The sequence below is a fragment of the Neltuma alba genome, unplaced genomic scaffold (genome assembly GCF_004799145.2).
Source record: "Neltuma alba isolate B1F8T4 unplaced genomic scaffold, ASM479914v2 tig00000640_pilon, whole genome shotgun sequence".
NCBI classification, from domain to species: domain Eukaryota; kingdom Viridiplantae; phylum Streptophyta; class Magnoliopsida; order Fabales; family Fabaceae; genus Neltuma; species Neltuma alba.
Window position 1 is genome coordinate 77,037 of NW_021632124.1, and position 25,632 is coordinate 102,668.

At 34.9% G+C, this 25,632-nt stretch overlaps 4 protein-coding genes and 1 pseudogene across 17 annotated transcripts; 3 read left to right on the forward strand and 2 right to left on the reverse strand.

Moving 5' to 3' along the window:
- Window positions 1-1,644: 1,644 nt before the first annotated feature.
- LOC114743247 (fructose-1,6-bisphosphatase, chloroplastic) lies at window positions 1,645-4,483 on the reverse strand. Of its 2 annotated transcripts, XM_028931456.1 has the most exons (4): window positions 3,947-4,483; window positions 2,755-3,151; window positions 1,792-2,212; window positions 1,645-1,743 (listed from the first exon to the last, which is right to left on the reverse strand). In XM_028931456.1, the coding sequence occupies exons 1-3, from the start codon at window positions 4,346-4,348 to the stop codon at window positions 1,812-1,814; spliced, it is 1,200 nt and encodes a 399-aa protein (XP_028787289.1). In that variant the 5' UTR covers window positions 4,349-4,483; the 3' UTR covers window positions 1,645-1,743; window positions 1,792-1,811. The 2 variants fall into 2 exon arrangements, with proteins under 2 accessions (XP_028787289.1, XP_028787282.1); XM_028931449.1 differs by having other exon boundaries at window positions 1,645-2,212.
- Window positions 4,484-9,884: 5,401 nt separating this feature from the next.
- On the forward strand, window positions 9,885-12,579 carry LOC114743404 (nicotinamidase 1). The gene is made up of 6 exons (XM_028931617.1): window positions 9,885-10,141; window positions 10,282-10,465; window positions 11,579-11,712; window positions 12,005-12,190; window positions 12,289-12,394; window positions 12,466-12,579. The coding sequence occupies exons 1-5, from the start codon at window positions 10,001-10,003 to the stop codon at window positions 12,376-12,378; spliced, it is 735 nt and encodes a 244-aa protein (XP_028787450.1). The 5' UTR covers window positions 9,885-10,000; the 3' UTR covers window positions 12,379-12,394; window positions 12,466-12,579.
- Window positions 12,580-14,001: 1,422 nt separating this feature from the next.
- On the forward strand, window positions 14,002-22,160 carry LOC114743413 (uncharacterized). Of its 2 annotated transcripts, none has more exons than XM_028931629.1 (6): window positions 14,002-14,273; window positions 14,386-14,481; window positions 14,668-14,708; window positions 15,047-15,161; window positions 15,569-15,649; window positions 21,788-22,160. In XM_028931629.1, exons 1-6 carry the CDS (start codon window positions 14,091-14,093, stop codon window positions 21,842-21,844), a joined length of 573 nt encoding a protein of 190 aa, XP_028787462.1. In that variant the 5' UTR covers window positions 14,002-14,090; the 3' UTR covers window positions 21,845-22,160. The 2 variants fall into 2 exon arrangements, with proteins under 2 accessions (XP_028787462.1, XP_028787469.1); XM_028931636.1 differs by lacking the exon at window positions 21,788-22,160 and adding an exon at window positions 21,716-21,787.
- LOC114743395 (nicotinamidase 1-like) lies at window positions 16,468-18,500 on the forward strand (annotated as a pseudogene).
- Window positions 22,161-22,499: 339 nt separating the features above from the next.
- LOC114743319 (ycf20-like protein) lies at window positions 22,500-25,399 on the reverse strand. 12 transcript variants are annotated; one of them, XM_028931587.1, is made up of 5 exons: window positions 25,155-25,394; window positions 24,683-24,758; window positions 23,687-23,780; window positions 23,524-23,614; window positions 22,500-23,127 (listed from the first exon to the last, which is right to left on the reverse strand). In XM_028931587.1, the coding sequence occupies exons 3-5, from the start codon at window positions 23,703-23,705 to the stop codon at window positions 22,683-22,685; spliced, it is 555 nt and encodes a 184-aa protein (XP_028787420.1). In that variant the 5' UTR covers window positions 23,706-23,780; window positions 24,683-24,758; window positions 25,155-25,394; the 3' UTR covers window positions 22,500-22,682. The 12 variants fall into 12 exon arrangements, with proteins under 12 accessions (XP_028787420.1, XP_028787391.1, XP_028787434.1 ...); XM_028931558.1 differs by having other exon boundaries at window positions 23,524-23,780; window positions 25,298-25,399; XM_028931601.1 differs by having other exon boundaries at window positions 23,524-23,785; window positions 25,298-25,399.
- Window positions 25,400-25,632: the final 233 nt, after the last annotated feature.

A 25,632-nucleotide genomic window follows, 5' to 3' on the forward strand; every position in this document is an offset into this window, starting at 1 on the left:
AGACAATCAAATAATAGTTTTAACTAATATATAATTAGTAAAAGTATTTTAAGAAAGATAACACCAAATTATTATAAATAACTAACTTAACAAATTTTTTTAATTTATTCAAATTAATTAACTAACTTTTATATTAAGAACTTAAAAATCTATCACTTATATTAATTACGATATAATTAAAATAATGAAACAAAATTATTTAAATAAAAGAAATTGGCTTGAATTGGGGTCTGCAAGCCTATGGACCCCATCACGCCCCAGATAACTTTGAACTCTGCCAGCAGTCTTCTAACATATTCTCGTGCATAATCAAGAAGGTCGCACCTGAAAAGCAGAAAATATCCGGTCAAAAACAAAAGAACAGATAATTAAAAAAATGTTACTTTTAATTTTTAATATAAAACTTTACTGCTTAATTTAAAGAGTTAAAAAAATTAATTTAAGTAATTATTTATAATTAAAAATATTGCTCTTTTTAAAATATTTTTATTAATTAGAACTATTATTCGATAAAATTTTTAATATATACAAACTGTAAGAGTTATTTTTTATATTTAAAATTAAATTAAAAATGTATCCACTATAAACATTGCTAAAGTACTGCTTGGACTGGATGTAACAGCGAGCGCAGCATAATCAGGTCCCCAAAAATGAGCTTGGTATGCCTAAAGCTGGGCAGCCTCAAGCTAGAAATCACATGTGCAGACTTAAAAATATATACAGAGGAAATATTCAGGTAAGATCAAATTATAATTTTAAAAATAATTTTATAGAATATGAAATAAATATATAAAAAAATTTTATCTCGAGCTGCAAAAAATATTTCTATTTTTTTAGAATTTTTAAACACTCCTGAGAGAGGAACAGAAAGTTGTGTTTTCATAATAGTAAATGCAAAATTTTGCAATTTATGACCATACTTTTCTTTTTCTTTTTTTTTCATACCTTAGCTGCCACTTTCTAACGAGACATTCCGCTTTCAGTACATAATATAAGATACTAGTTAATTTTTTTCAAAAAATATTAGTTAAGTCATTAAATATGTTTTAAATTGATAAAAGTTAAAAAATGTAAGAAGAAAATTCCCTAATCTCTCTCCTTCTACTAAAACTTTCTCCCCTCCTTATAATAAGAGATAAAAGTAAAAAATTATCATTAATTATCATGTCAACATCTTATATTTAGAACCAAAGTTTTTTTTTCTAAAAGAATTTTTATATTATGGATTGGAGGGAGTATATTACTACCCAGTCGTAAATATGCTAGACCTTACATTTAGAGTAGAACCTAGTGTATAGATTTTTTTTAAAAAAAAAACGAACGGATAAAATTAGGTCTTTAGGAGTGAGGACTTCTTAAAATACTTGAAAATAAATGGTGTCTTCAAGCCCTCTTGTGATAAGAATGCAGGTTGAAAAATATCCTTTTCTTTTATTCTTTTGCAAATTCAGTTATATTTTTCTTATCATTAATATGAGTATCATTTTCTCTTCTCAAAAGTCTTTGCTTTTTTTTCATTATTTTTTTTTTTGCCTATCAAGAGTTTTACAATTGTTTATGCCAGCTTAAGAGACTACGTGCCACTTAAATGAAGCAGTAAATTTAAATCTTAAAGATGGGGGAAAAAAAAAACCACCTTAAAAGGACTATGTTTAAATGTGAATTAGCTGGTATTATTAGATACCAAATTGTTGCGCTTCAAAAAACAAAAATTATTAACACAAGTATTGGTCATTGCAATACATACATGAACCAAAGAGAGAATCAGCTGGTAGCATTATTAAAGAAGATTCAAAATTGTTCCAGCATGATCAAACCTCATAACCAGGATTGACTTTTTGTTGTACATCTCCGTAACTCTCCAGCTCTTCCATGTCTTCCAAGCTCCCCAGAAAAAGAGGAAGTCTTTGATGCAGTTTAACAGGTTGAAGTGAAAGAATTCTGCTTTTCCCATCAGACCCTCTTCCTCCTGCCTGCTCCACAATGAAACTCAGAGGGTTTGCCTCATAAACAAGGCGAAGATGATCCCTTGGATTCATCGCCACGCCCCCGTACATCAAAGTTCGATGCAGATCGGCCACCAGAGAACATATATACCGAGCCGAGTACTTCTTCGGATATTTACCTTTGCCTTGTCTTACAGTGTCTATATATCGCCTTAGACCCTCAGGCCAGTCGAAGTATCTTGCATCATTCACAGAATAAATTTGCCCTGCAAATTATACAGCATTAATCAACAGCACCTAAAACTATGCACATTAGCCCTCACCAATGTTATATTAAGAAAATACTCCATTCACAACATTCACGAAGTGCACGTAGAGAGTACATTTGGAAAGAGAATAAGAGAAAGCGACTGTATATGGGATTTGCATCTCAGTTAGGTATGGGGTTTACTATTCTACTTGTTTCACTCTATCTTTCTTTCAATGCACTCTCTACATCCATTTTGTAAATGTAAAAGATCGGTTTGATGACAATACCCGACCAATGAAAATTCGCCTGATGCAAGCATGTTAAAGGCAGGTTCTACTGGAAAGTATGCTTGACATATTTACATGTCTACTATTCTCAGGTAGTTCAGTCTATCTAAGAATATCTCTCCAACCACAAGTGAAAGTTGCAACGAAACCAAGATATTTCGTTTAGCTAGTTATAACTTCAAAATTTTCAACAAATATTAACAAGGGTCAACATTTCAATTGCATAGATTCATGTTAGATATGGATTATGTAGGCTATGAGTATTAATTACCGCGAGGAGGAATTTTGATGCTTGGGTTTGTGAGAATGAAGTCTCCTGTTGAATGATCAAGAGTAAATGCCTGTGTCCCAGAACCAAAGGTAGTGCAGAGTATAGTGGCAGATGAATAGAGAACATAGCCAGCAGCAACCAACCTCGTTCCACTCTGAAGTGAATTAAGCATAGCCTTCTCCTCAATGGGTAGGTTATCTAGTTCTGTGAGGCGCTTATAGATGCCAAAAATTGTACCCGTTGGAATGGAAGCATCTATATTTCGAGAACCATCCAGGGGATCTGTTACCACCACATAAGGACCATCATCACTTATCCAGATCGGATTATCATTCTCTTCAGAAGCCATGACAGCAACTTTTCCAGAATTTTGTAGTGAAGACAAGATAATTTCGTTCTGCAATAAATCATAGCACGAGTACTGATCAATCTATAACCTTCTTTTTCTTGTGTTTCAATAACATCCAGATGATTAAAAAATTACATGGCTCTTGAATTGGTAAGGCAGAATGGCAAGAAAAGAACTTCCGAAAAGGAGGGGCTCTAAAGGGTTAAAGAACTAGAACATAGAGACACTTTAGGATAAGATCATTCTAATATGTGACTGCCAATAGTCTAACAATCCATTAATAACTATTATTTAAGATTTTAAGACAAGATGATTCCATTTTGTGAGTGACACTAATCTAGATGATTGACCTCAGGTGGCTGCTTGGAACACCATTCCAAATTCCAAGTGAAGATTTATCCCAAATAGGCATTTGGTCTTCCAAGGTATATGTAAATCAGTATAAGATAATGAACCTCAGGAGATGCCTAAGTAGACATGATGAAATTTGCGTTGTTACATTATGGTTTATAAATTATCGTGCTCTATTTTTTAAGTATCAGTGTTATATATAGCTTACCTAACAAGTATAAAAAAAGGCAGACCATTCTCTTCTCATTTCATTGGTATAAAAAAGGGTTTAAGCGGGTAAGCTAAGCTCAAAAAAAGCTTACACTGTTGTAATTTACTGGTTCATAAACAAAATTCTCGTGTTCTTAATAGTGGAATTCAACCTTTATGCCCTGGTGGGTATGAGCCACCCTTCGGTAACTAGTCCAAGTACATCATGTTCATATGCATGCAATGAAAAGAAACATCAAACATTATATAGTTAGCAAGAAAGTAATCTCCAAAAAGATATACCGAGACAATATCAAGCGGCTTCGGAGCATCTCTGTCAGACCCACTACCGGCAGCTGAACCGAGACCAGACCGTTTCCCTAGAGAGTAATTGAAAGGAGAAGCCACAAGGGAAGCGATTTGCTTGCAAGCGTACTGTATATGATAGAGCAAAACCACCAAATCATCTTCCACATTTAGTCCTCTCTTACCCACATACTCCATTAATGAACAAAACCCATTATCAGCTGGAGACGAAGAAGAAGAAGAACCACCCTGTCCCATCTGTGACCACACGCGAAAGTCAGAGAGCGAGGCCATCCTTGGTCTGTAGAATTCAAGGGGTCGAGTTCTTGACGGGAGAGTTCGGAATTTTGGCCGGAAAGTTGGGAATTGATGAAAGAGTGAGGTGGAAGCTGACTGCATATTAAGAAAAGCTTTATGGGGTTAGAGAAATGTCGTTATCATTGGAGAATTTGAATAGTTGGTGTGTCAGAGAACACTCGCACAGGCTTCAAGCACCTTCTTCTTCTTGCCTCCGGTCGCCTCCTTGGAGCAAGGAAAAAGGGTGGTGAAAATAAACTCCAGCAGATTGTGGATAAATATATATTTTTCAATTTCTTTCGATTACAAATACCCTTCCCCACGAATAATGCTTGAAAATTTTGAAAATAAGAATAATTTACGTGAATAAAATGTGTTTAATTAGTTGACAAGCAAAAGAAAATTCCGGTGAAGGTAATTATATTTATTATAGGGTTAAAGTGTATCCAGCACCCTGAAATATTTTCTCAGGTACATCTAGGACTTTAAAGTATTTTGTAGTGCATCTAATACCTGGAAATATTTTTTTAGTTGCGTTTAGTATGGTAAAGTTTTTTTTTGTACATCCAGCATTTTAAAGTTTTTTGTCTAGGTGTATCCAGTCCAACGCTCAAAAATATTTTTTGGAACATCCAGCACTAAGGTAAAAAAAAAAAAATTCAGGGTGCTGGGCGTCCCTAAAAAATACTTCAGGGTGCTGGATATATCACAAAATACTTTAAGATATTAGATGCACCTGAAAAAATATTTTAGAGTGTTGGGTACACCTTAACCCCTTATTATATCAAGTTCCAATTATACATGGCTATGGCTATGAGTCTAAGTATTGTCGTAAAGTAAGGACATAAACATCAATATCTCCATGGAATCACAGGGTGGTTATATGTACATGGGGGAATAATGGTAAGAATCACGTTAAATCCCTAGAATATGTTCAGATCATCATCCTCTCTTGGTGGACATGTTCCCGGAATTAGTTCCTAGAGGGAGAAGACTATTCAGATATGAGGCAATGTGGCGTAGTCATGAACACTTTTAAGAAGTTCCTGGAGGAATGTTGGGCTGGAAGAGATGATGCCCATTAGAGGCTATGCAGGCTGAAACTTGACTTACAATGGCAGAATAAGGAAATATTTGGAAGGGTTGAATTGCAAAAAAAGAGAATCTTAAACAGCTTATATGGGATTCAACAAAGTATTGGTAGAAGAGGCAAATCTTTTCCTTTGTCATTTGGAAAAAGAGTTGGAATCTGAATTATTGGAAGTGCTAAAGCAAGAAGAAGTGTTATGGTACCAGAAGTCGCATGAGAAGTGGATTGAATATGGGGATTGAAACACAACATATTACCATATGAAGACCTTGACTAGGAGGAGGAGGAATAGAGTTAGTATGCTAAAGGATGAAGAGGGAAGATGGATAGACGATGAAGACACGATTGTAAATCTCTTCCAAAAGTTCTATGAAAACTTATTCTGTGAGGAAAAAGTTAATAAGGTCTAGTTTCAAACAAGGCAAAAATAGGAAGTGAAAAATGCTTTTTTCCAAATGGGAAGCTTGTTCTGGTAAAAAAAAAAGAGAGAAGCTTGAAGGCTCCTGGGGAAAACAGTTTTCTAGCATTGTTTTATCAACAAAATTGGGAGGTTGTAGGGCATGCTGTTTCAAACTTGATTATGACTTTGTGGAAACAACCTGAACGCATTGTTGATATCAACAACATGTTACTACTCTTAACTCCCAAGATAGAAAGGCCTGAGGTGGTACGTCAATTTCGCCCGATAGCTCTTTGTAATGTTTTATACAAAGTTTTGACTAAGTTGGTTGTAAATAGATTGAAGCCCTTAATGGACAAACTAATTTCCCTTTTCAAGCTAGTTTTGTACCTAAAAGGAATATTCAGGACAATATAATAATTGCCAAGGAATTGGTGCACACAATGAATAAGATGAGTGGGAAAAAAAGGATTCATGTCCATTAAGATTGACTTAGAAAAAGCCTAAGACAGAATGTCTTGGGAGTTTTTAGAAAAGGTTTTAAAGGAGATAGGTTTTGATAATCATTTGATTGAAGTGATTATGATGTGCATTAGTTCACCAAAAACAGCTCTTATGTGGAATGGTGAAAAAGGGAGGAGTTTAAGCCTTCTCAAAGTTTGAGACAAGGGGGCCTTTGTCTCCTTACTTATTTTTCTTAGGAATGGAAAAGCTGTCTCATATGATTGCGGATAGTGTGGAAATGAATAAATGGAATACCTTTAACATGGGAAGAAGAGGTATAGCTGTTACCTTATATTTGCAGATGATTTCTTGTTGTTTTGTGAAACAAGTGCGGGCCAAGCTATTAACGTCCTGAATATTTTGGAAAATTTTGAGGAGGCTTCTAGGCAGCGTATAAATGTACAGAAAACTAGTATTTTTTTCCTCCAAAAACACTTGCCGAAGACTACAAGATGATATATGCAGCTTGACTAGTTTCAAACGTTCAGATGATATGGGCAGATACCTGGGGGCCTACATTAAAAGTGGGAGAAGTACTAATGAGAAATTCCAATTCCTAATTGATAAAATTCAAGCAAAACTATGTGGATGGAAAAGACAAAATCTTTCTTTAGCGAGAAGACTAACGTTAGTTCAATCTGTGACAAACAATATGGTTGTTCACCATATGCAACACTCTCATTCCTAGGGGTATGAGAATATAGATGGAAAAAATTCAAAGAAGCTTCATATGGAAGAGTGATGAGGAAAAGAGAAGAATGCATGTAGTCAGTTGGGATTTGTTATGTACCCCTAAAGATAGAGGGGGGTATGGGTTGAAGGATATGGGAACTATGAATGATGCCCTGTTAGCCAAAGTTGGCTGGAACTTGATTTCTTGGTTGGAGTGTTTTTGTTCAAGGGTTCTAGCTGGAAAGTATGGCAGAAATTTGAATTTGCAGGTTGAATGTGTTGCTAAAGAATCAAACTCGGAAATATGGAGGAATCTAGTGAGGTTGTGGCCCCAGATATTGAAAGGGATTTGATGGGAAGTTGGGAATAGGGAAACTATAAGATTCTGGAAGGACTTATGGTGTGATAGGGATGTTAAACTAGAGGATGAATGTAATGTGCCTCTGGATGATGAAATGATGAACTGGAGAGTTAAAGACATAGTTGATGGTAATAGACAATGGAATTTTACAAAAATTAATGTTGTGTTGAATGATAGAGGGAGAAATATGGTTTTAGCTATGCCTCCACCAAACATTAATCAAGGTAAAGATGTGATTAAGTGGGATGCAGGGTTGAGGGGGGATTATATGGTTGTTGAATGTATAAAATGATGAGAAGAGAGGTCAGAGAAAAGAATGTTGTGTGAATTGTATATGGGAATGGAAAGGACCTAGAAGAATTCAGATTTTTTTATGGCTAGCAATGCATAACAGACTTTTGACAACTGAAAGGAAAAGTAGATTGATGGGTGGAAGCCCTACATGTCATAAGTGTGTGGAAGAAGTGGAGACAATCATGCATGTTTTAAGAGATTGCCATTTTGCAAGAAGAATATGGGATATATGTAGTAACTGGTTGCAAGACAGTAACTTCCTCTTATTGGAGGGAATGAAGTGGTTTGAATGGTGCTTGAGTAGGAGGGGGAATAGAAGGAGTGTTGAGTTTGGGGTGATTTGCTGGCAGCTACGGACAAGGAGAAATAGGTGCTTGTTTGAAGAGAACTTTGCTATTCCTGAGAGACCAAATCTGGTGATTGACAGATATGTAAATGAGATCCTAGACATTCCAAGCTTCTATGGGATGTTGGGAGTGAGAAGACATGAAAAATATGTTTGTTGGAAACCTCCTTTGGTGGGGTGGACAAAATTAAATACAGAAGGGCCTCAAAAGGTCTCAATGGTGTATCTGGATGTGGGGCTCTCCTAAGAAGCTATGAAGGAAGATGGATTAGGGGATTTGCAAAGAGACTTGGTTGCTGTTCCATTGTTAAAGCTAAGCTATGGGGAGTCGCAACTAGACTGCAGATTGCCTGGGAAATTTGTATATAGAATCTAGTTATTGAAAGTGATTTTGTTACTGTTGTCAATATGTTAAAGAGCTTAGATAATGATGTTGATAATGTCTCGAGTCTGATAAAAATTGTAAAGAATGAGCTTAGTAATTTTGCACAGGTTAGAGTCGTACATGTGTATAGGGAGGGGAATTCATTTGCTGATTTTTTTAGTAAATCTTGGTTTTGAGGTTGAGGAGGGAACTGTTATTTTTGATCAGCCTCCCTCAGGTATTTGGAAGTTTGTTACATTGATTCTGTTGGTGTTTCATTCCCACATAAAGTCATGATATAGATGGGCTTTGGCCTTGCATTATTCATAAAAAAACACATAATTAAGTTAATTATATCCAAGACACTTAATACAGTAATTTGAATTTTGAGTCACCATGTTATAAAAGATTATTTTTTGTCATTATATTTAATCGGGCATTTAATACAGGTACTTTTTTAAATTTAAATTTAAATTTTGATACATCATGTTATGAAAGATTAGTTCCTAAAACATGTAATTATTTTCCTAACATTTTTTGCCATATCTATAAGGCATTAGATTAGTTCTTCAATTAGTGAAATTTAGGCTTAGCATAAATTTTTTGGGCCAATTTTAAGCTCTAAAATTTTTGAACTTAGTCCATTGGTCCATCAGCTTTGCCCCCGAATAGGTCCCTAATTAGTCATTCGCTGTTTTTCTACTCCTTTCGTTATAGGGATTAGTTAGAAAGTTGATTTTAATTTTAAATACAAAATTTTAATTTATTTTATCTCTCATATTTATTAATATTATCAAAACTAATTTGTCTAACTTATAGACTAATATATAATCTAATATATTACATATGAATATTTCATGGAGATCATATCAATTTTGTTAGAGTTAGTTAATTTATTTACGTCTCTTATCTCTTCAAATTAATTAAATAAATTTTCTTATCCACTTCCGTTTTCCCTATTATATCCCTGTCTCCCTAATTACATTCCAATTCTGCCCATTTGTTTCCTTCAAAATTCTTGTTCTGCCCATTGCTGCACCGGATAACCCGAAAGAAAAACATACAAAATAACCATCATTATACCTATATAGGTAATTCATAGCAAGTTTCTGGCAAAAAAAAAAATCATAGCAAGTTATAATATTATGAGTTTGTTAAAGAGTAAAAAAAAAAATTCCATGTCATGTAGAGTAAATATGAGTTCTTGGGTTATAAATCGAGTGCTTGATATTTCTCATGCTCAAGAGTCAAATTTGGATGCTTTTTTTTTTTTTTGGCTAGGAATAAAGGAATTTTCTCATATTGTGGACCCACTTAAAAAGGAATGATTAAGGAGCCGAAAGAAAAATATGGTTTTTGTCAAAGAAAACGTGGCATATTGAGGGTGGATAAGCCATAAAATAAAAACCTAATGAGTCATTGCATTTGACTTGTGCAGCCACTTTGCCACACCGATCCAAACAACAGAGAGACCATTATGCTATTGGGAGCTAAAGACCAAATTTTTATTATGGTGGTGAAAGCAACAGCATACTAGTAACTTCATTTTCTTATCCATGACACTCACAATCTTTGACTTTAAAATTGAGCCACCATATGAAGAGCCAGAAGCCAACCATTATGCTATTGTTATTGTTATGAAACTTCTCTATATGTATACACACAGGGAGAGACCTCTTTGAGTACACAATAAAGTTGGGAGAGAAGAAGAAATTAGTTAAAGATGGTTTCACAGGTAGTTGAGCTGTTGAAGAATGAGATCCCTCTGGATCAGGAGGCCTTCGTTTTGCCTCAGGATTCTGTGAATGGCCTTGTTCTTGTGGACATCATCAATGGCTTCTGCACGGTTGGTGCTGGAAATCTGGTATCTCCTTACTTAATTTCCCACTATAAACTTCATCAAATACCAGTTCTGCTATATATATATATATATATATATATATATCTGTGCGTAGTTTGATCTTGAGAAGATGAAGATGATGGATGGACCATGTTTGATTGTAGGCTCCAACAGAACCCAATATGCAGATTTCAGGGATGATTGAGGAATCAGCAAGGCTGGCCAGATTGTTCTGTGAGAAGAAACTGCCAATTATGGCGTTTCTGGATTCTCACCACCCAAACAAGCCAGAAGATCCTTACCCTCCTCACTGTCTTATTGGGTCTGATGAATCAAATCTGGTTCCAGGTTTAGGAATCTGGCTTTTTTACTTTGTTTCTTTCTCTATCAATATTTGAGTCAGATTTCATCTTTCACTAGAATACAAAGTGAACAAAGAGGAAGGAATAAGGCACAACTCTTGATCATCACAGATTCTCACCTTTAATCTCTTTCTCCCTTTGCTTATCCTAACATTCAATATTATAACAGTAGATATGCTTCAAAACAAGCTGGAATTACTGATATTTTAACAAATTAGTTGACTATAGAATATTTGGAGTCTATAATAAATAAAAATCTCACATTTGTGAGAGGTTCAGTAGTTAGAGGGAAACTCTTTTAATGTTGTTTTTTCCCCATCCACAAGGCTCTAAGTCCAGATTTTACTTAAAGAGTGTTGAGTCACTTATACTCTGCCTAACCACAATTACTAAAATTTGAAACCATTTAGGGGGTGTTTGGATGAAACCAAACCATAGTTTGGAGAAAATTTTCTGGAGAATAGATTCTGGAAAAAATAGATTTTGTGAAAAATAGATTTTGTGAAAAAGTGATTTTGAGAAGTGAGAGTATTTGGATAGTTGTTATCAGAAGCACTTTTTATATGTACAAATTATTAAAAAAAGCATAAGTTAATATGATAATTACATAAAACATAGATTGTATGATATATTTTAATTTGAAGGAATAAAATTGTAAATAATATATTTTTTACCAACATAATTAATAATACATAAGATAATGTAATTAATAAATAATTAATATGTGTATATTTATTTATAAGATATACAATTAAATATGTTTATAAAAAATTAATTAAGGGGTGTTAAAGTCATATTATTATTGAGATTTACTCTAATGGGCACAATCATACTCTCCAATTTGAGCCAGAAACAGAATGGATTCATTTCTCCCGAAACCATGGTTTTGGGTTTCAAAACCAAGATTTTGATCCAAACCATGATTTCAGATAATTTGTACCTGTTTGGATTGTTTTTTTCCCAAACCATGGTTTGGCCTGCTATCCAAACAGGGCCTTAATGATGATAAGCACGTGGTTTCGTTAGACTGAGTTAATAGGTATTTATTTCCCCCCCCCCCTATGGGTCTATTTTTAAAGACTGGCCATTCAAATTGCAGAATTAAGATGGCTGGAAGGTGAACCAAACGTGACAATCAGGCGTAAAGACTGTTTTGATGGATATATGGGCTCAATGGAAGAAGATGGCTCTAATGCTTTTGCAGACTGGGTGAAGAACAACAACATCAAAACTGTAAGTATTGAAACATAAAGCCCTTGTGAAAAAAATTGAAACTTTAAATGTTAAATGGTACTCCTCCAGTAGTAAATATAGGACCCAACAAAATGGGTTTTATAGTTAAAACTGGAAGAGTATTTGATATGGCACATGTCATACATAAGATTATATATGTTTTGGTATTTTTGAAGAGGACAATGAACATTCATTAACTATTATTGTCTTCACCGAGGTGATTTAACTAGAAGCCTCTAATAATTAGGTAGTTAATTATGGTTTTTTTTTTCTTTTTTGTGTTGGTGTGAAGTTGGTGGTTGTGGGAGTGTGCACAGATATATGTGTTCTGGACTTTGTGTGTTCCACAATGTCAGCTAAGAATAGGGGATTTCTGAAGCCATTGGAGAAAGTAGTGGTATACTCAAATGGGTGTGCCACCTTTAATTTTCCTCTTGATGTTGCCAGAAACATGAAAGGAGCTTTAGCTCATCCTCAGGTAAAATCTCTAACCCTCATGATTTATATTTTATTCAAGTGTAATTTTTTGGAAGTCACATTGGAATCTAATAACAATGGATAATATTTCTTTTACAGGAGTTTATGCATCATGTAGGTCTATATATGGCAAAAGAAAGAGGAGCCAAAATAGCCAACCAAGTGTCTTTTGGTGAGGGGAAGCCATGAGGCAATTGAACAAACATACTTTTCGATACTAAATATAAGACCCTTATACACACCAATATAAAGATATTATATTTAGAGCCGGAGGAGTATGTACTTTCTATTGCCCTTTATTTGAAGTGTGATGAATTAGGATGTGTATAAAGATGTTGTAATAAAATAAAAATGATCATTAGAAAAAAATCTTGAGTTTTAATTATATTATTGTAAATAACTAAATATGCAGGATGAGTGAAAAAAATAAGTAGTCACATGCATATCACATGATGTTGAGGCCATCTTAATAGCGGATTATAAAAGATATACTTCTTCGGTCCTTAATATATGACCTAATTGTTTAGTTAGTTTTGGTCCTACATATAATATCTATTTCTCATATTTATCAATTTTTTTCTAAATTGTCCCTATAAATACTCTCTTAACCATAATCAAGTAGAAGAGGGAAGGAGGATATTAAGGAAGATGATTACGGTGTTTTAGAAAAAAAAATGTCACATTTCTTATAATTAACTAACTTATCTAACTTTCTTAATTTAATCAAATTAGTTAAATAGGTCTTATATTAACAATTGGAGGAATATAATTTATATAAATTATGCAGAACTAAATGCTTGCCTTGGCCATGCCCATTTAATTCTTTGGATTATTATGCGTTTCAAATTGCTGATTTTAGTAAGCATTTTTTTAAAAAGATATGTAAAAAGAATCGCATTGTTTTTATTACTTCAGATTGGGAGAGTTTAAAAAAATATTGTTAGGAGAAAAATATTTTTTAAATATTTATCTCATATAAGGTAAAATCAATTCTTCATTCCTAATGAGAATTTAGTGATGCTCATGATGTGCTCATTCTAGTCATCTTTGTGATGAAATTTGGACATAAATAAAATTTTACGTCTGGAAAAAATTGACCAGTAGAAAATTATTTTTATTTTACATTTCAAATTTGTTTTAAAAAATAAAATTTTAAAGCTTTGAACCGCACGGGCCTTAATGAAACAAATGAGCATGCAGCAGGTAACAGGACGAATAGAAATATAGAAGAATCAATTTACATAAATAATATAATACTACCTCCAGTGCTTAACATAATACCTTATTTAATTTTTATTTTGATTTTAAATATGAGATTTTAATCTATTTTGTTTTTATTATTTATACATTTTTTCTAAGATAGTCTTTTTAACAATGGTAATTCTAGTCAATATATTTGATTAGTAAGGATATTTTAAAAAAAACGACACCTATTTATTAAAAATAACTAATTTAACTTGTTCTCTTAATGTTCTCAAATTAGTCAATTAAGTTTTATAATTAGGACCAGAGGTATTTTTTTTTGGCCAAATATAATTAAAAAATGTTTTTTTTTGTAAATTTGTTTTTTTGAAAACAATTAATATTAACGAATTATAGTTATAATAATATTATATTCCCAAAAAGCAAAGTCGCGCGTACAGCGGTTCCTAACTGCGAGGCAAAACCATAGAGAAATCAATTCCAGAGCGGAGAGTACCTTGCATTCCATGACAAGTAAAGAAGCGGCAGGAAGGATCAAAGAGAACGAAAAAGCTCGAAACTTTCAAACGAACTCAAGCTTGTGAGAGAGGAAGAAGAGGTGCGAGAGAGTCTCGCATTCTGGGTTTCCCTCGATTTTCCAGGCTTTCTTTTGCTGGGTGAGGTGAAGCGTTTTCTCCACACTGAGCAAGCTCGAGAACATGCCTAGAAACGAGGAGAAGGAGAGCGTGCCTATTCTTTCTTCAAGTAACAGAGTTATAACGAGACCAGACCCATTCTTAGTGGCGTGTAAATGCTTCAGCTTGTTGACCAGTTTGGCGGCCATTCTTTGCACAGTCGTCAATGGCCTCTCGGCTATAAAGAGCTTCAGACACGTATCTGGTGTATGCATGCTTCACTTTCGCGCTTTTCTAACATTTGGCTTTTAGGGGTAATGGGTGTTATATTTCGTCTTCTTTACTAACTTTTGCCGTTATTTTTGAGAGTGGACTATAGATTTTCGATGGCGTATTTCGGTGCTATGCGGTTCTGATATCTTGTTTTGTAGTTCTGGCTGAAACAGAATGGGGTTTGATCATGAAGTCATTCAAGGTATTTTTGGTTCATTAACCGTGGTTTATTTTATATTTGTTTCAGTGCAATAGCCTTCTCTGCTTGATGAACACTTAGATTTCCAATGATCATTGAATTGCTTTGGGCTGATTTCGATTTACATTTTGCTATGGTTAATGTTAATTTCCCATCGCCTAATTAGATTTTTGATTCAATCCTGTACAGGCTTTGGAGTATTGGCCTTGCAGGGGTATGCTGCAGATCTTGTACGTGTTCCGTAGTGAGAATTATGATGTTTGTCTTTAGTTCATTCATCTTTACCTGAAGTTATTTTAGTCTTTCTCTTTGTTCCTGTAACCTTAAATTGTCATGTTGGAATAATCGACTTCTAAAGTGTTTGGTTAGTTCAAATTGATATTTTACGAGCACTAGAAAATGCTGGTCTTTATTGCCTAAATTAAGTACGCAGTTTTTTGTTAGTATGTAGAATGCTAGAAATGTAGTCAGAGTAACTGACTGACCATGGAATGAGAAGCTACTTTTAGGTATATAATGTCACAGACATTCTTGTTTGGTTTCTAAATTTGTGGATTTCTTTCTGCAGTGTGGCAGTAATGACCAGAGCCTTCCCCAATTTTGGTGGGGAGCGAATAGAAGTTATTCTTCAGAACGTAGCATGCTATATGCTTCTTGCTTGTGGTGTCCTTCATGTTGTTTCGGTGAGATCATTGGACGGTGTAATAATGCTGTTTAGAGTGTCTTCTTGACTTTTGTCCTCATGTATGCCGAACTGTTTGTTTGTCAGCTCCTTTGGAAGGAGGTTATGTTTATGTCTTTAACGAAAAGTCAGATTCATGTCTTATCTTTTCAATTGGCTCAGCGGATGTTGAGTGGCGAATTATTTCTTATTCGGCATAGGGTGCTTAAAAATCATCTTATACTGCATCAATTAAAGTTACGTACAATGTTCTGTTGTCCATTGACTTGGTGTTTATTTCAGATTGTTTGTATTGTATGTCTTTAAAATGACTTCGATTTATTTATTGTTATATCATTCTCTCTTTGCTTTTTTTCTATATTCTTCCTCAATTAATGACATTCTGTATAATGATCATAAAAATTCAAGGGAATCCTGTGTAGTGGCTTTATGAAACGTGCTCGGGAACAGAGGGAGACCTTAAGAGAGCAAGCAGCCAAGGATCTGGAGGTAAGCTTTACGTTAATTTTGCTTTTAAATTGCATTCTGTTGTCTCTGTCATTCTTCCTACTTAGTCAAATGATGAGTAAAACAATGCTTGCGACTGGGGGTTTTACAATGAATTAATGCACGGTTTCTGTAGCAATGGCTGTGTCTCTCTTTTCTCAGCCTAAAAGAGGGGAAAACAAAAAGGGTGAGAAATCGATAAGGTTGGTCTTGATAGATATTGCTTGCACAAGAAGGATATCCCAAAGAGCTCTAAAATTTTCTTCTGCTGTTAAACCAGGAAATGGGAGACGGATACATTTTTATCACAATTAAAAATTGAATGAACTCTACATTTTTCTTTGGGAAAATTGCAATCAGGTCCCACTTAAGAGAATTAAATTTGGATGCTTTTTTTTTGTTAGGAATATAGCAATTTTCTCCTATTGTGGACCCCCTTCAAATTGAATGATTAAGGACCCAAAGAAAAATATGGTTTTTGTCAAAGAACGTGACATATTGAGGGGGGATAAGCCATAAAATAAAAATCTAATGAGTCATTGCATTTGACTTGTGCAGCCACTTTGTCACACCAATCCAAACACTTGAAACTATTGGAAACTAAAGACCAAATTTTTATTATGGTGGTGAAAGCGACAACATACTAGTAACTTGTCTTCATGTTCTTATCCATCACACTCACAATCTTTGACTTTAAAATTGAGTCACCGTAAGAAGAGCTGGAAGCCAACCATTATACTATTATTATTGTTATGAAACTTCTCAATATAGACACACAGAGAGAGACCTCTTTGAGTACACAATAAAGTTGGGAGAGAAGAAGAAATTAGTTAAAGATGGTTTCACAGGTAGTTGAGCTGTTGAAGATGAGATCCCTCTGGATCAGGAGGCCTTCGTTTTGCCTGAAGATTCTGTGAATGGCCTTGTTCTTGTGGACATCATCAATGGCTTCTGCACGGTTGGTGCTGGAAATCTGGTATCTCCATACTTAATTTTCCACTATAAACTTCATCAAATACCAGTTCTGCTATATATATATATATATATATATATCTGTGCGTAGTTTGATCTTGAGAAGATGAAGATGATGGATGGACCATGTTTGATTGTAGGCTCCAACAGAACCCAATATGCAGATTTCAGGGATGATTGAGGAATCAGCAAGGCTGGCCAGATTGTTCTGTGAGAAGAAACTGCCAATTATGGCGTTTCTGGATTCTCACCACCCAAACAAGCCAGAAGATCCTTACCCTCCTCACTGTCTTATTGGGTCTGATGAATCAAATCTGGTTCCAGGTTTAGGAATCTGGCTTTTTTACTTTGTTTCTTTCTCTATCAATATTTGAATCAGATTTCATCTTTCACTAGAATACAAAGTGAACAAAGAGGAAGGAATAAGGCACAACTCTTGATCATCACAGATTCTCACCTTTAATCTCTTTCTCCCTTTGCTTATCCTAACATTCAATATTATAACAGTAGATATGCTTCAAAACAAGCTGGAATTACTGATATTTTAACAAATTAGTTGACTATAGAACATTTGGCGCCTATAATAAATAAAAATCTCACATTTGTGAGAGGTTCAGTGGTTAGAGGGAAACTCTTTTAATGTTGTTTTTTCCCCATCCACAAGGCTCTAAGTCCAGATTTTACTTAAAGAGTGTTGAGTCACTTATACTCTGCCTAACCACAATGACTAAAATATGAAACCATTTAATGATGATAAGCACCTGGTTTCGTTAGACTGAGTTCATAGGCATTTATTTTCTTCCCCCTATGGGTCTATTTTTAAAGATTGGCCATTCAAATTGCAGAATTAAGATGGCTGGAAGGTGAACCAAACGTGACAATCAGGCGTAAAGACTGTTTTGATGGATATTTGGGCTCAATGGAAGAAGATGGCTCTAATGTTTTTGCAGACTGGGTGAAGAACAACAACATCAAAACTGTAAGCACTTGAAACATAAAGCCCTTATGAAAAAATTGGAATTTTTAAGTGTTAAATGGTACTCCTTCGGTACTAAATGTAAGACCTATTTTGTAGTGTAAATTATGCTACCTCCAATCCTAATTATAAGACGTCGTTTGTTAATTATAAGACTTCGTTTGTAGACTATAAACGAGGTCTTATAATTAGAACTGAACGTATTACTACAAAATTGGGTTTATATTTGGCATGGAAGAAGTATCTATTAGTATCACATAAGATTATATATGTTTTGCTCTTTTTGAAGAGGCCAATGAATATTCAATAACTATTATGGTCTTCATTGAGGTGATTTAATTAGAAGCCTCTAATAATTAGATAATTATGCCTTTTTTTTTTTTTTGTGTGTTGTTGTGAAGTTGGTGGTTGTGGGAGTGTGTACAGATATATGTGTTCTGGACTTTGTGTGTTCCACAATGTCAGCTAAGAACAGAGGATTTCTAAAACCATTGGAGAAAGTAGTGGTGTATTCAAATGGATGTGCCACTTTTGACTTCCCTCTTGATGTTGCCAGAAACATGAAAGGAGCTTTATCTCATCCTCAGGTAAAATCTCAGACCCTCAAGATTTACATTTTATCCACAGGAGCTTTAGATTTTATTCAAATGTAATTTTTTGAAAGTCACATTGGAATCTAATAACAATGGATAATATTTCTTTTACAGGAGTTTATGCATCATGTAGGTCTATATATGGCAAAAGAGAGAGGAGCCAAAATAGCCAACCAAGTGTCTTTTGGACAGGGGAAGCCATGAGACAATTGAACAAACATATTTGCTTTGTGTTGCCCTTTATTTGAAGTGTGATGAGTTAGGATGTGTATAAATATGTTGTAATAAAATAAAAATGATCATTTGAAGAAAATCATGTGGTCACATGCGTATCACATGATGTTGAGGCCATATTAATAGCGGATCTATAAAAGATATAAAATTTATATAAATTATATAGAACTAAATGCTTGCCATGACCATGCCCATTTAATTCTTTGGGTTATTATGCATTTCAAATTGCTGCTTTTACTAAGCATTTTTTTTTTAATAAAAAAGACATGTAAAAGAAGCGCTTTTTTTTATTACTTCGGATTGGGAGAGCTTAAAAAAATATTGTTAGGAGACAAATATTTTTTAAATATTTATCTCATATAGGGGAAAATCAGTTCTTCCTTACTAATGAGAATCTAGTGATGCTCATGATGAGCTCATTCTAGTCATCTTTGTGATGAAATTTGGGGGACGTAAATAAAAATATAAAATTTTACGGCTTGAATTATTTTTATTTTACATTTCATATTTATTAAAATTATAAAACTAAGCCCAGGATTGAATATGCAATAGACGTGTTATCAAGTAAGCATTGAATCTAATAAATCTAAACTTTGAACCAAACGGGCCTTAATGAAACAAATGAGTATGTAGCAGGTGACATGACTTTTTTTTTTTTTTGGCCCCCATTTCAAATGAAAGACGAACAGAACTATGGAAGAATCAATTTACATAATAATAATATGATATGCTTTTTTTTTAAAAAGGGTTTTTTGTAAAGGTTTTTTTAAAAAATTAATATTAAAGAATTATAGTTATAATAATATTATTCCCAAAAAGCAAAGCCGCACGTGCAGCGATTCCTAACTGCGAGGCAAATACCATAGGGAAATCAATTCCAGAGTGGAGAGTACCTTGCATTCCATGACAAGCAAAGAAGTGGCAGAAAACCGAAGACGTGGTGGGAAGGATCAAAGACAACGAAAAAGCTCGAAACTTTCAAACGAACTCAAGCTTGTGAGAGAGAGTCTCGCATTCTGGGTTTCTTTCGATTTTCCTGGCTTTCTTTTGCTGGGTGAGGTGAAGCGTTTTCTCCACACTGAGCAAGTTCGAGAACATGCCTAGAAACGAGGAGAAGGAGAACGTGCCTATTCTTTCTTCAAGTAACGGAGTTAGAACGAGACCAGACCCATTCTTAGTGGCGTGTAAATGCTTCAGCTTGTTGACCAGTTTGGCGGCCATTCTTTGCACAGTCGTCAATGGCCTCTCGGCTCTAAAGAGCTTCAGACACGTATCTGGTGTATGCATGCTTCACTTTCGCGCTTTTCTAACATTTGGCTTTTAGGGGTAATGGGTGTTATATTTCGTCTTCTTTACTAACTTTTGCCGTTATTTTTGAGAGTGGACTATAGATTTTCGATGGCGTATTTCGGTGCTATGCGGTTCTGATATCTTGTTTTGTAGTTCTGGCTGAAACAGAATGGGGTTTGATCATGAAGTCATTCAAGGTATTTTTGGTTCATTAACCGTGGTTTATTTTATATTTGTTTCAGTGCTATAGCCTTCTCTGCTTGATGAACACTTAGATTTCCAATGATCATTGAATTACTTTGGGCTGATTTCGATTTACATTTTGCTGTGGTTAATGTTAATTTTCAATCGTCTAATTAGATTTTTCATTCAATCCTGTACAGGCTTTGGAGTATTGGCCTTGCAGGGGTATGCTGCAGATCTTGTACGTGTTCCGTAGTGAGAATTATTCGATCTTTAGTTCGTTCATCTTTAGTTCATTCATCTCTTACCTGAAGTTATTTTAATATTTCTCTTTGTTCCTGTAACCTTAAATTGTCATGTTGGAATAATCGACTTCTAAAGTGTTTGGTTAGTTCAAATTGATATTTTAGAAGCAGTAGAAAATGCGGGTCTTTATTGCCTAAATTAAGTACGCAGTTTTTTGTTAGTATGTAGAATGCTAGAAATGTAGTCAGAGTAACTGACTGACCATGGAATGAGAAGCTACTTTTAGGTATATAATGACAGACATTCTTGTTTGGTTTCTAAATTTGTGGATTTCTTTCTGCAGTGTGGCAGTAATGACCAGAGCCTTCCCCAATTTTGGTGGGGAGCGAATAGAAGTTATTCTTCAGAACGTAGCATGCTATATGCTTCTTGCTTGTGGTGTACTTTACGTTGTTTCGGTGAGATCATTGGACGGTGTAATAATGCTGTTTAGAGTGTCTTCTTCACTTTGTGTCCACATGTATGCCAAACTGTTTGTTTGTAAGTTCCTTTAAGAGGAGGTTATGTTTATATCTTTTTGTGAAAAGCCAGATTTATGTTTTACTTTTGCAATTGGCTCAGCGGATGTTGAGTGGCGAATGATTTCTTATTCGGCTTAGGGTGCTTAAAAATCATCTTATACTGCAGTACTCAAAGTTACATACTATGTTCTGTTGTCCATCGACTTGGTATTTATTTCAGATTGTTTATATTGTATATCTTTAAAAGGACTTCGATTTATTTATCATTATATCATTCTCCCTTTACTTTTTTTCTATGTTCTTCCTCAATTAGTGACATTATGTATAATGATAATAAAAATTCAAGGGAATCCTATGCATTGGCTTTATGAAACGTGCTCGGGAACAGAGGGAGGCCTTAAGAGAGAAAGCAGCCAAGGATCTGGAGGTAAGCTTTACGTTAATTTTATTTTTAAATTTCATTCTGTTATCTCTGTCATTCTTCGTACTTAGTCAAATGATGAGTAAAACAATACATGCAACTTGAGGTTTTACATAGAATTAATGCACGGTTTCGGTGGCAGTAGCTGTGTTTCTCTGAAAGAGGGGTAAACAAAAAAGGGTGAGAAATCAAGGGTTATTTGATAAGGTTGGTCTTCATAGATATTGCTTGCACAAGAAGGATATCCCAAAGAGCTCTAAAATTTTCTTCTGCTGTGAGATTAGGAAATGGGAGATGGATAAATTTTTATCAGAATTGAAAAGTGAATGAACTCTACATTTTTCTTTTCTAAATGCTGAAGTGCTGTGAACGGTTTATCATATATTTTTGCTACTCGTAACCCCAAAGAAAAAAGTTGTGTGAATAGGCCCAATTAGATATGTTTTTAAGTTAGGCAGCTAAAGATCTCCAAAAACTAATGTATCTTAAATTAGATATTATTATCCGCATTTATCAATGATTTTATATTTTAAATATCTATCTCATCTGGGGTTAATACTCTTTCTATTAAGATCCACTTTAGTTTTGATATGTTTATGTGTCTTCTAATGATTTGCTTGTTTATATCTATAGCAAACCTGGTCTACATGAGCGCTCTTCTAATCAAAGTTCTGCGTTATTTGCTTGATTATGGATTCTTACCAGGAGCTGGAACGGCGTAGAGAAGAGCTTGAACACCTACTTCACGCAGAAAGGGCATAAAGAAAACCTTTTGAATCAATAAGTGTCAAAATGGTCTCATGCCATAGTGAAGGTACTTCCAATAAGCAACAACAACCTCCTTTTCGATTCATGGTAGCGTGTGTGTATGTACATGAATATTGTCCATTTAGTCTACTGTACATAATGGAATAAGGTTTGTTGTTGTAGTAATATATGTGAATAATGTATTTTATTTGCTTCATTTTTTTCCCCTTCTTTTAACACTTTGTATCTTTTATAACTATAGAACCACGTTCTACAAGTAGAGCAATTAACTGTAGCCAATTCTGTGAAAACTATGAACACTTCATGTAAATACCTTCTCTCATTTCCGGACAGCCTGTTGATTAAAAAGCGGTAAACAAATTGATCTAAGATAAGCTGGCTGCTTCATTACTGAGATAGTGATTTTAATGCCTAAGCTAGTTCGCTTGGACATAATGGAATCACAATTCACGAGCTCAAATTTACTGATGCAAGTGCTTAATTGTTTTGAAAAAGCCTTTTTCCTATCTTATTGACATATTTCTTTAGTATCAACATTTTACAGGGCGCCGTTCATTTTATAAAATTTTCAAGTTAGAGATAAAATTATGGATTGTTCAAGCTTGATTGTGCGTCCGAGTGTTTCAATAACTAAGTAATAGTCCACCCCTCAGCTTTAGATGTATCTCACGCATTCATTAAGCAACCGTATTATTCTATTAATATATTACAATAAATGTACACCATATATATAATTGGGCAATAGAGGAGAAATGGAGCCGAAATTGGGGCTTATCATAGATTTATGAAAGAAGAGGATACAGCATTATTAGGAGACAAACTATGGGGACCTTTAGCTGCCTAACTTAAAAGCATCCACAAAGAGACCTAAGCACACTCCAGCTTTCCAGAAGTTCATCATTGTCACAAAAGACTGCAACCTCCCAGTCCTCATAGTAGAAGGTTTTTTGTACATGAGCATGCCAATCCCCTCAATTGCAGCCACCACGACACCTGCGACCAGAACATCCCAGTCACCGGTCTGCCCGAGGATTGTAGCCAGTGCATTTGCAGTGTAGAAACCCAAAAGTACCAGGAATATCTTCATTGGAAAGTTCTTTCTCGCTGAGTTCAGTTTTTCTAGCAGTTGTCTGCCACCTGCTGCCAGAATCCTACCCAATCGTGTGCTGCCAAAATTGGAACTAGCATCATCGAGGCTTTGTTGTTCACCATCACCTGGCGCTCCACCTGTGTTCAAGGCAAAGGCTATTCTCCATCCTGACCTTCTTGCCAGGAAACTGAACCAAGGTATTGAAAATCAACAGATGTTGCAAGTACATGAAACAACTGGTTTATTCTCCTAGTTGAAAGATAAAAAATAAGCATGAAAATAATTCAGCATCTCTTAGAAACCGTACCACCAGACTTGTGAAGTGGTAACGGTCTCTAATTCTGGCAACCACTAAAATGCATGAAAAAACGATATATGGGAAAGAAAGAAATGTGGAAGCTCGGTGCATCAGCATGAAAGAAAAAGAGAGTACTGTCATGGGAACAATGCATGTATCCATTTCTGTGACTAGAATTTCCAGACAACGTTGTCACAGGATCAGATAACTAGTAAAAGGACAATAGCACTGGAAAATGTAAGAGTTCCAACGATTCATATTTTGAAACATAGTTCAAAGTTTTACCAGCTATGCACTAATGATGCGGACTTCATGCCAACTTTTAGAGCTTCTCCAGAAAAGCTTCGCTCGCTGCACCGGCTTTGGATTCTAGAAGCTGCAACGTTTATACAGGACTTATCAGGGTATTCATTATCTGAAGTTGATAATCCTGGCTTCGGAATCATACATCTCATTTGACAAGCCATGTGCGATAAATTCAGATACTGCTCTTGGCTGCAAATGGAGATAGATTTGTCGGTGGCAGCTCTCAGGATTGTAACCTGCACTAAGTTTAATGTACAGAGAGTCACATGATGCATCAATAATTATCAAGGCTTTAACTTCAAACTAGAATACATTGGACTAGTTACCCTCGTGATAAGAGTGTGAAGTACTAGGCAATAAAGCATCTTAAAGCACTCTTTCCAACAAATCCAACCAAACCATTTTTAAATTACCTGGAAGATGAATGCTCGATTTCACAGATGTTTATGTTTAGTACTCAATTTATAGACATTTGAGAGTTTACGAGCTCCTATCACATTTAATTCTAAAAATTAAAAAGGACCTTCCTTCCGTGCCCAATAAAGTCAATGCTCATAATCATAAGAGAAAAATCAAAATTCATTTTTAAACTGCACAAAACTCCATGGAAAAAGCAACTTCAATACTCACTCTTTATTTAAGTCAAACTGTATATTTTAATTTTCCGTTTTGGATATTTTATCTGTTATGTGATATGATGTAGCATCATTCTACTGTTTACTCTCTCTTTCGATAAAACCCATGATTCACTCTTAATAAATTAAATGTGGATTGCAACTCAAATGACAGGGTCATGTGATCTTCTCACCTCAGAGAATCTTGATCCAACATGAGACTTCAATTAATTGTCCTTTTAGGTGACTATTGTATAATTGAAACAGATGGCTTAAAATTTAGAAGCATCGACACCCAAACAATGTTGAATGTCTAATAGTTCAAACTCAAATACAGAGATTCACGAGAAAAATCCTGAGTCCCTAGGAAATGAAATGCTAGCATGAATAATGGAAGCTAGCTAGTGGAGCATGGGAAGGGATAAGGCAAAAGGAGAACAGTTCAGCCGGTGATCAAGATCATCATTGTCATTGAAAAAAAATTATGAGGTCAAGTTACCCGCCAAATTCTAAAGAGAGCATACCTAAGAAGTGACTGGAGGCAGCAGAAAGCCGAAAGAGTTTGAAATTTGATATATGAGTAGTGTGGACAATCACGGTCTGTCACAAGAAAAAGAAGATAGCTGAGACTTCAAGAAAAGACCTACCAAAGACTATAACTTAGCATGCTTGCTAACACAATAATAAAATGGCTGAAGTCCATATGGTACAACAGATTCACTGAAATCTCGACAGCAATTAAGTTTCGCCAATCTCTTTATCATACTCAGCCTTTTTTTGGAAAAAAAAAGACAAAAACAAAGAATAATACATCTTATAGTCCAACTGAACCCATTTCTCAATTTTAAGTAACCTTGAATATCACTACGACAAACAATCAAGGAAATGAAGGAGAAATCAATAGTGGGAATAACAAGTGAATGGCGAGCAAGAACTGCTAACCTCCGTAAAAAAAATTGAGAATTAGAAATTAAACAACAAAGTGATGAACAATACCAGCAAGACAAATGAAGGCGAAAACACGACCCGAGAGACCGAGAAAGAAGGCAAGAGGGGGATTCAAGGAATAAACATCGCCTGAGAATGTGCCAAATAGTGAAACTCCTTACATGAAGATGAAACTGTGACCGGCAACGCACCTGAGATATTCGCCGGCGAGAGAGAGCGCTGGAAGTGAGGAAAGGAGTGCGTGGCCGTGGGCGTGACTTGTGAACAACAGGCTCCTCAGTCCTCTTCCAACACCTGAGGCTATCTGTTTACCGCCCGCTCAGCTCTAGCTACTTTTTTCCGCCAACGAAACAACTTCTCTTTATTGACCAAAAGAAAAAGTCATTTTTGTCCTTTGAGTTACTCATGTTAATTGGTTGTATTATTAGTTTATTACCATTTAAGCTAATGTTTTCATTAAGCACGCCCTGTCATGAGTATCTCCTCTTATTGAAATTTGGCTTGTTATATTATGAGAGTTTAGTCA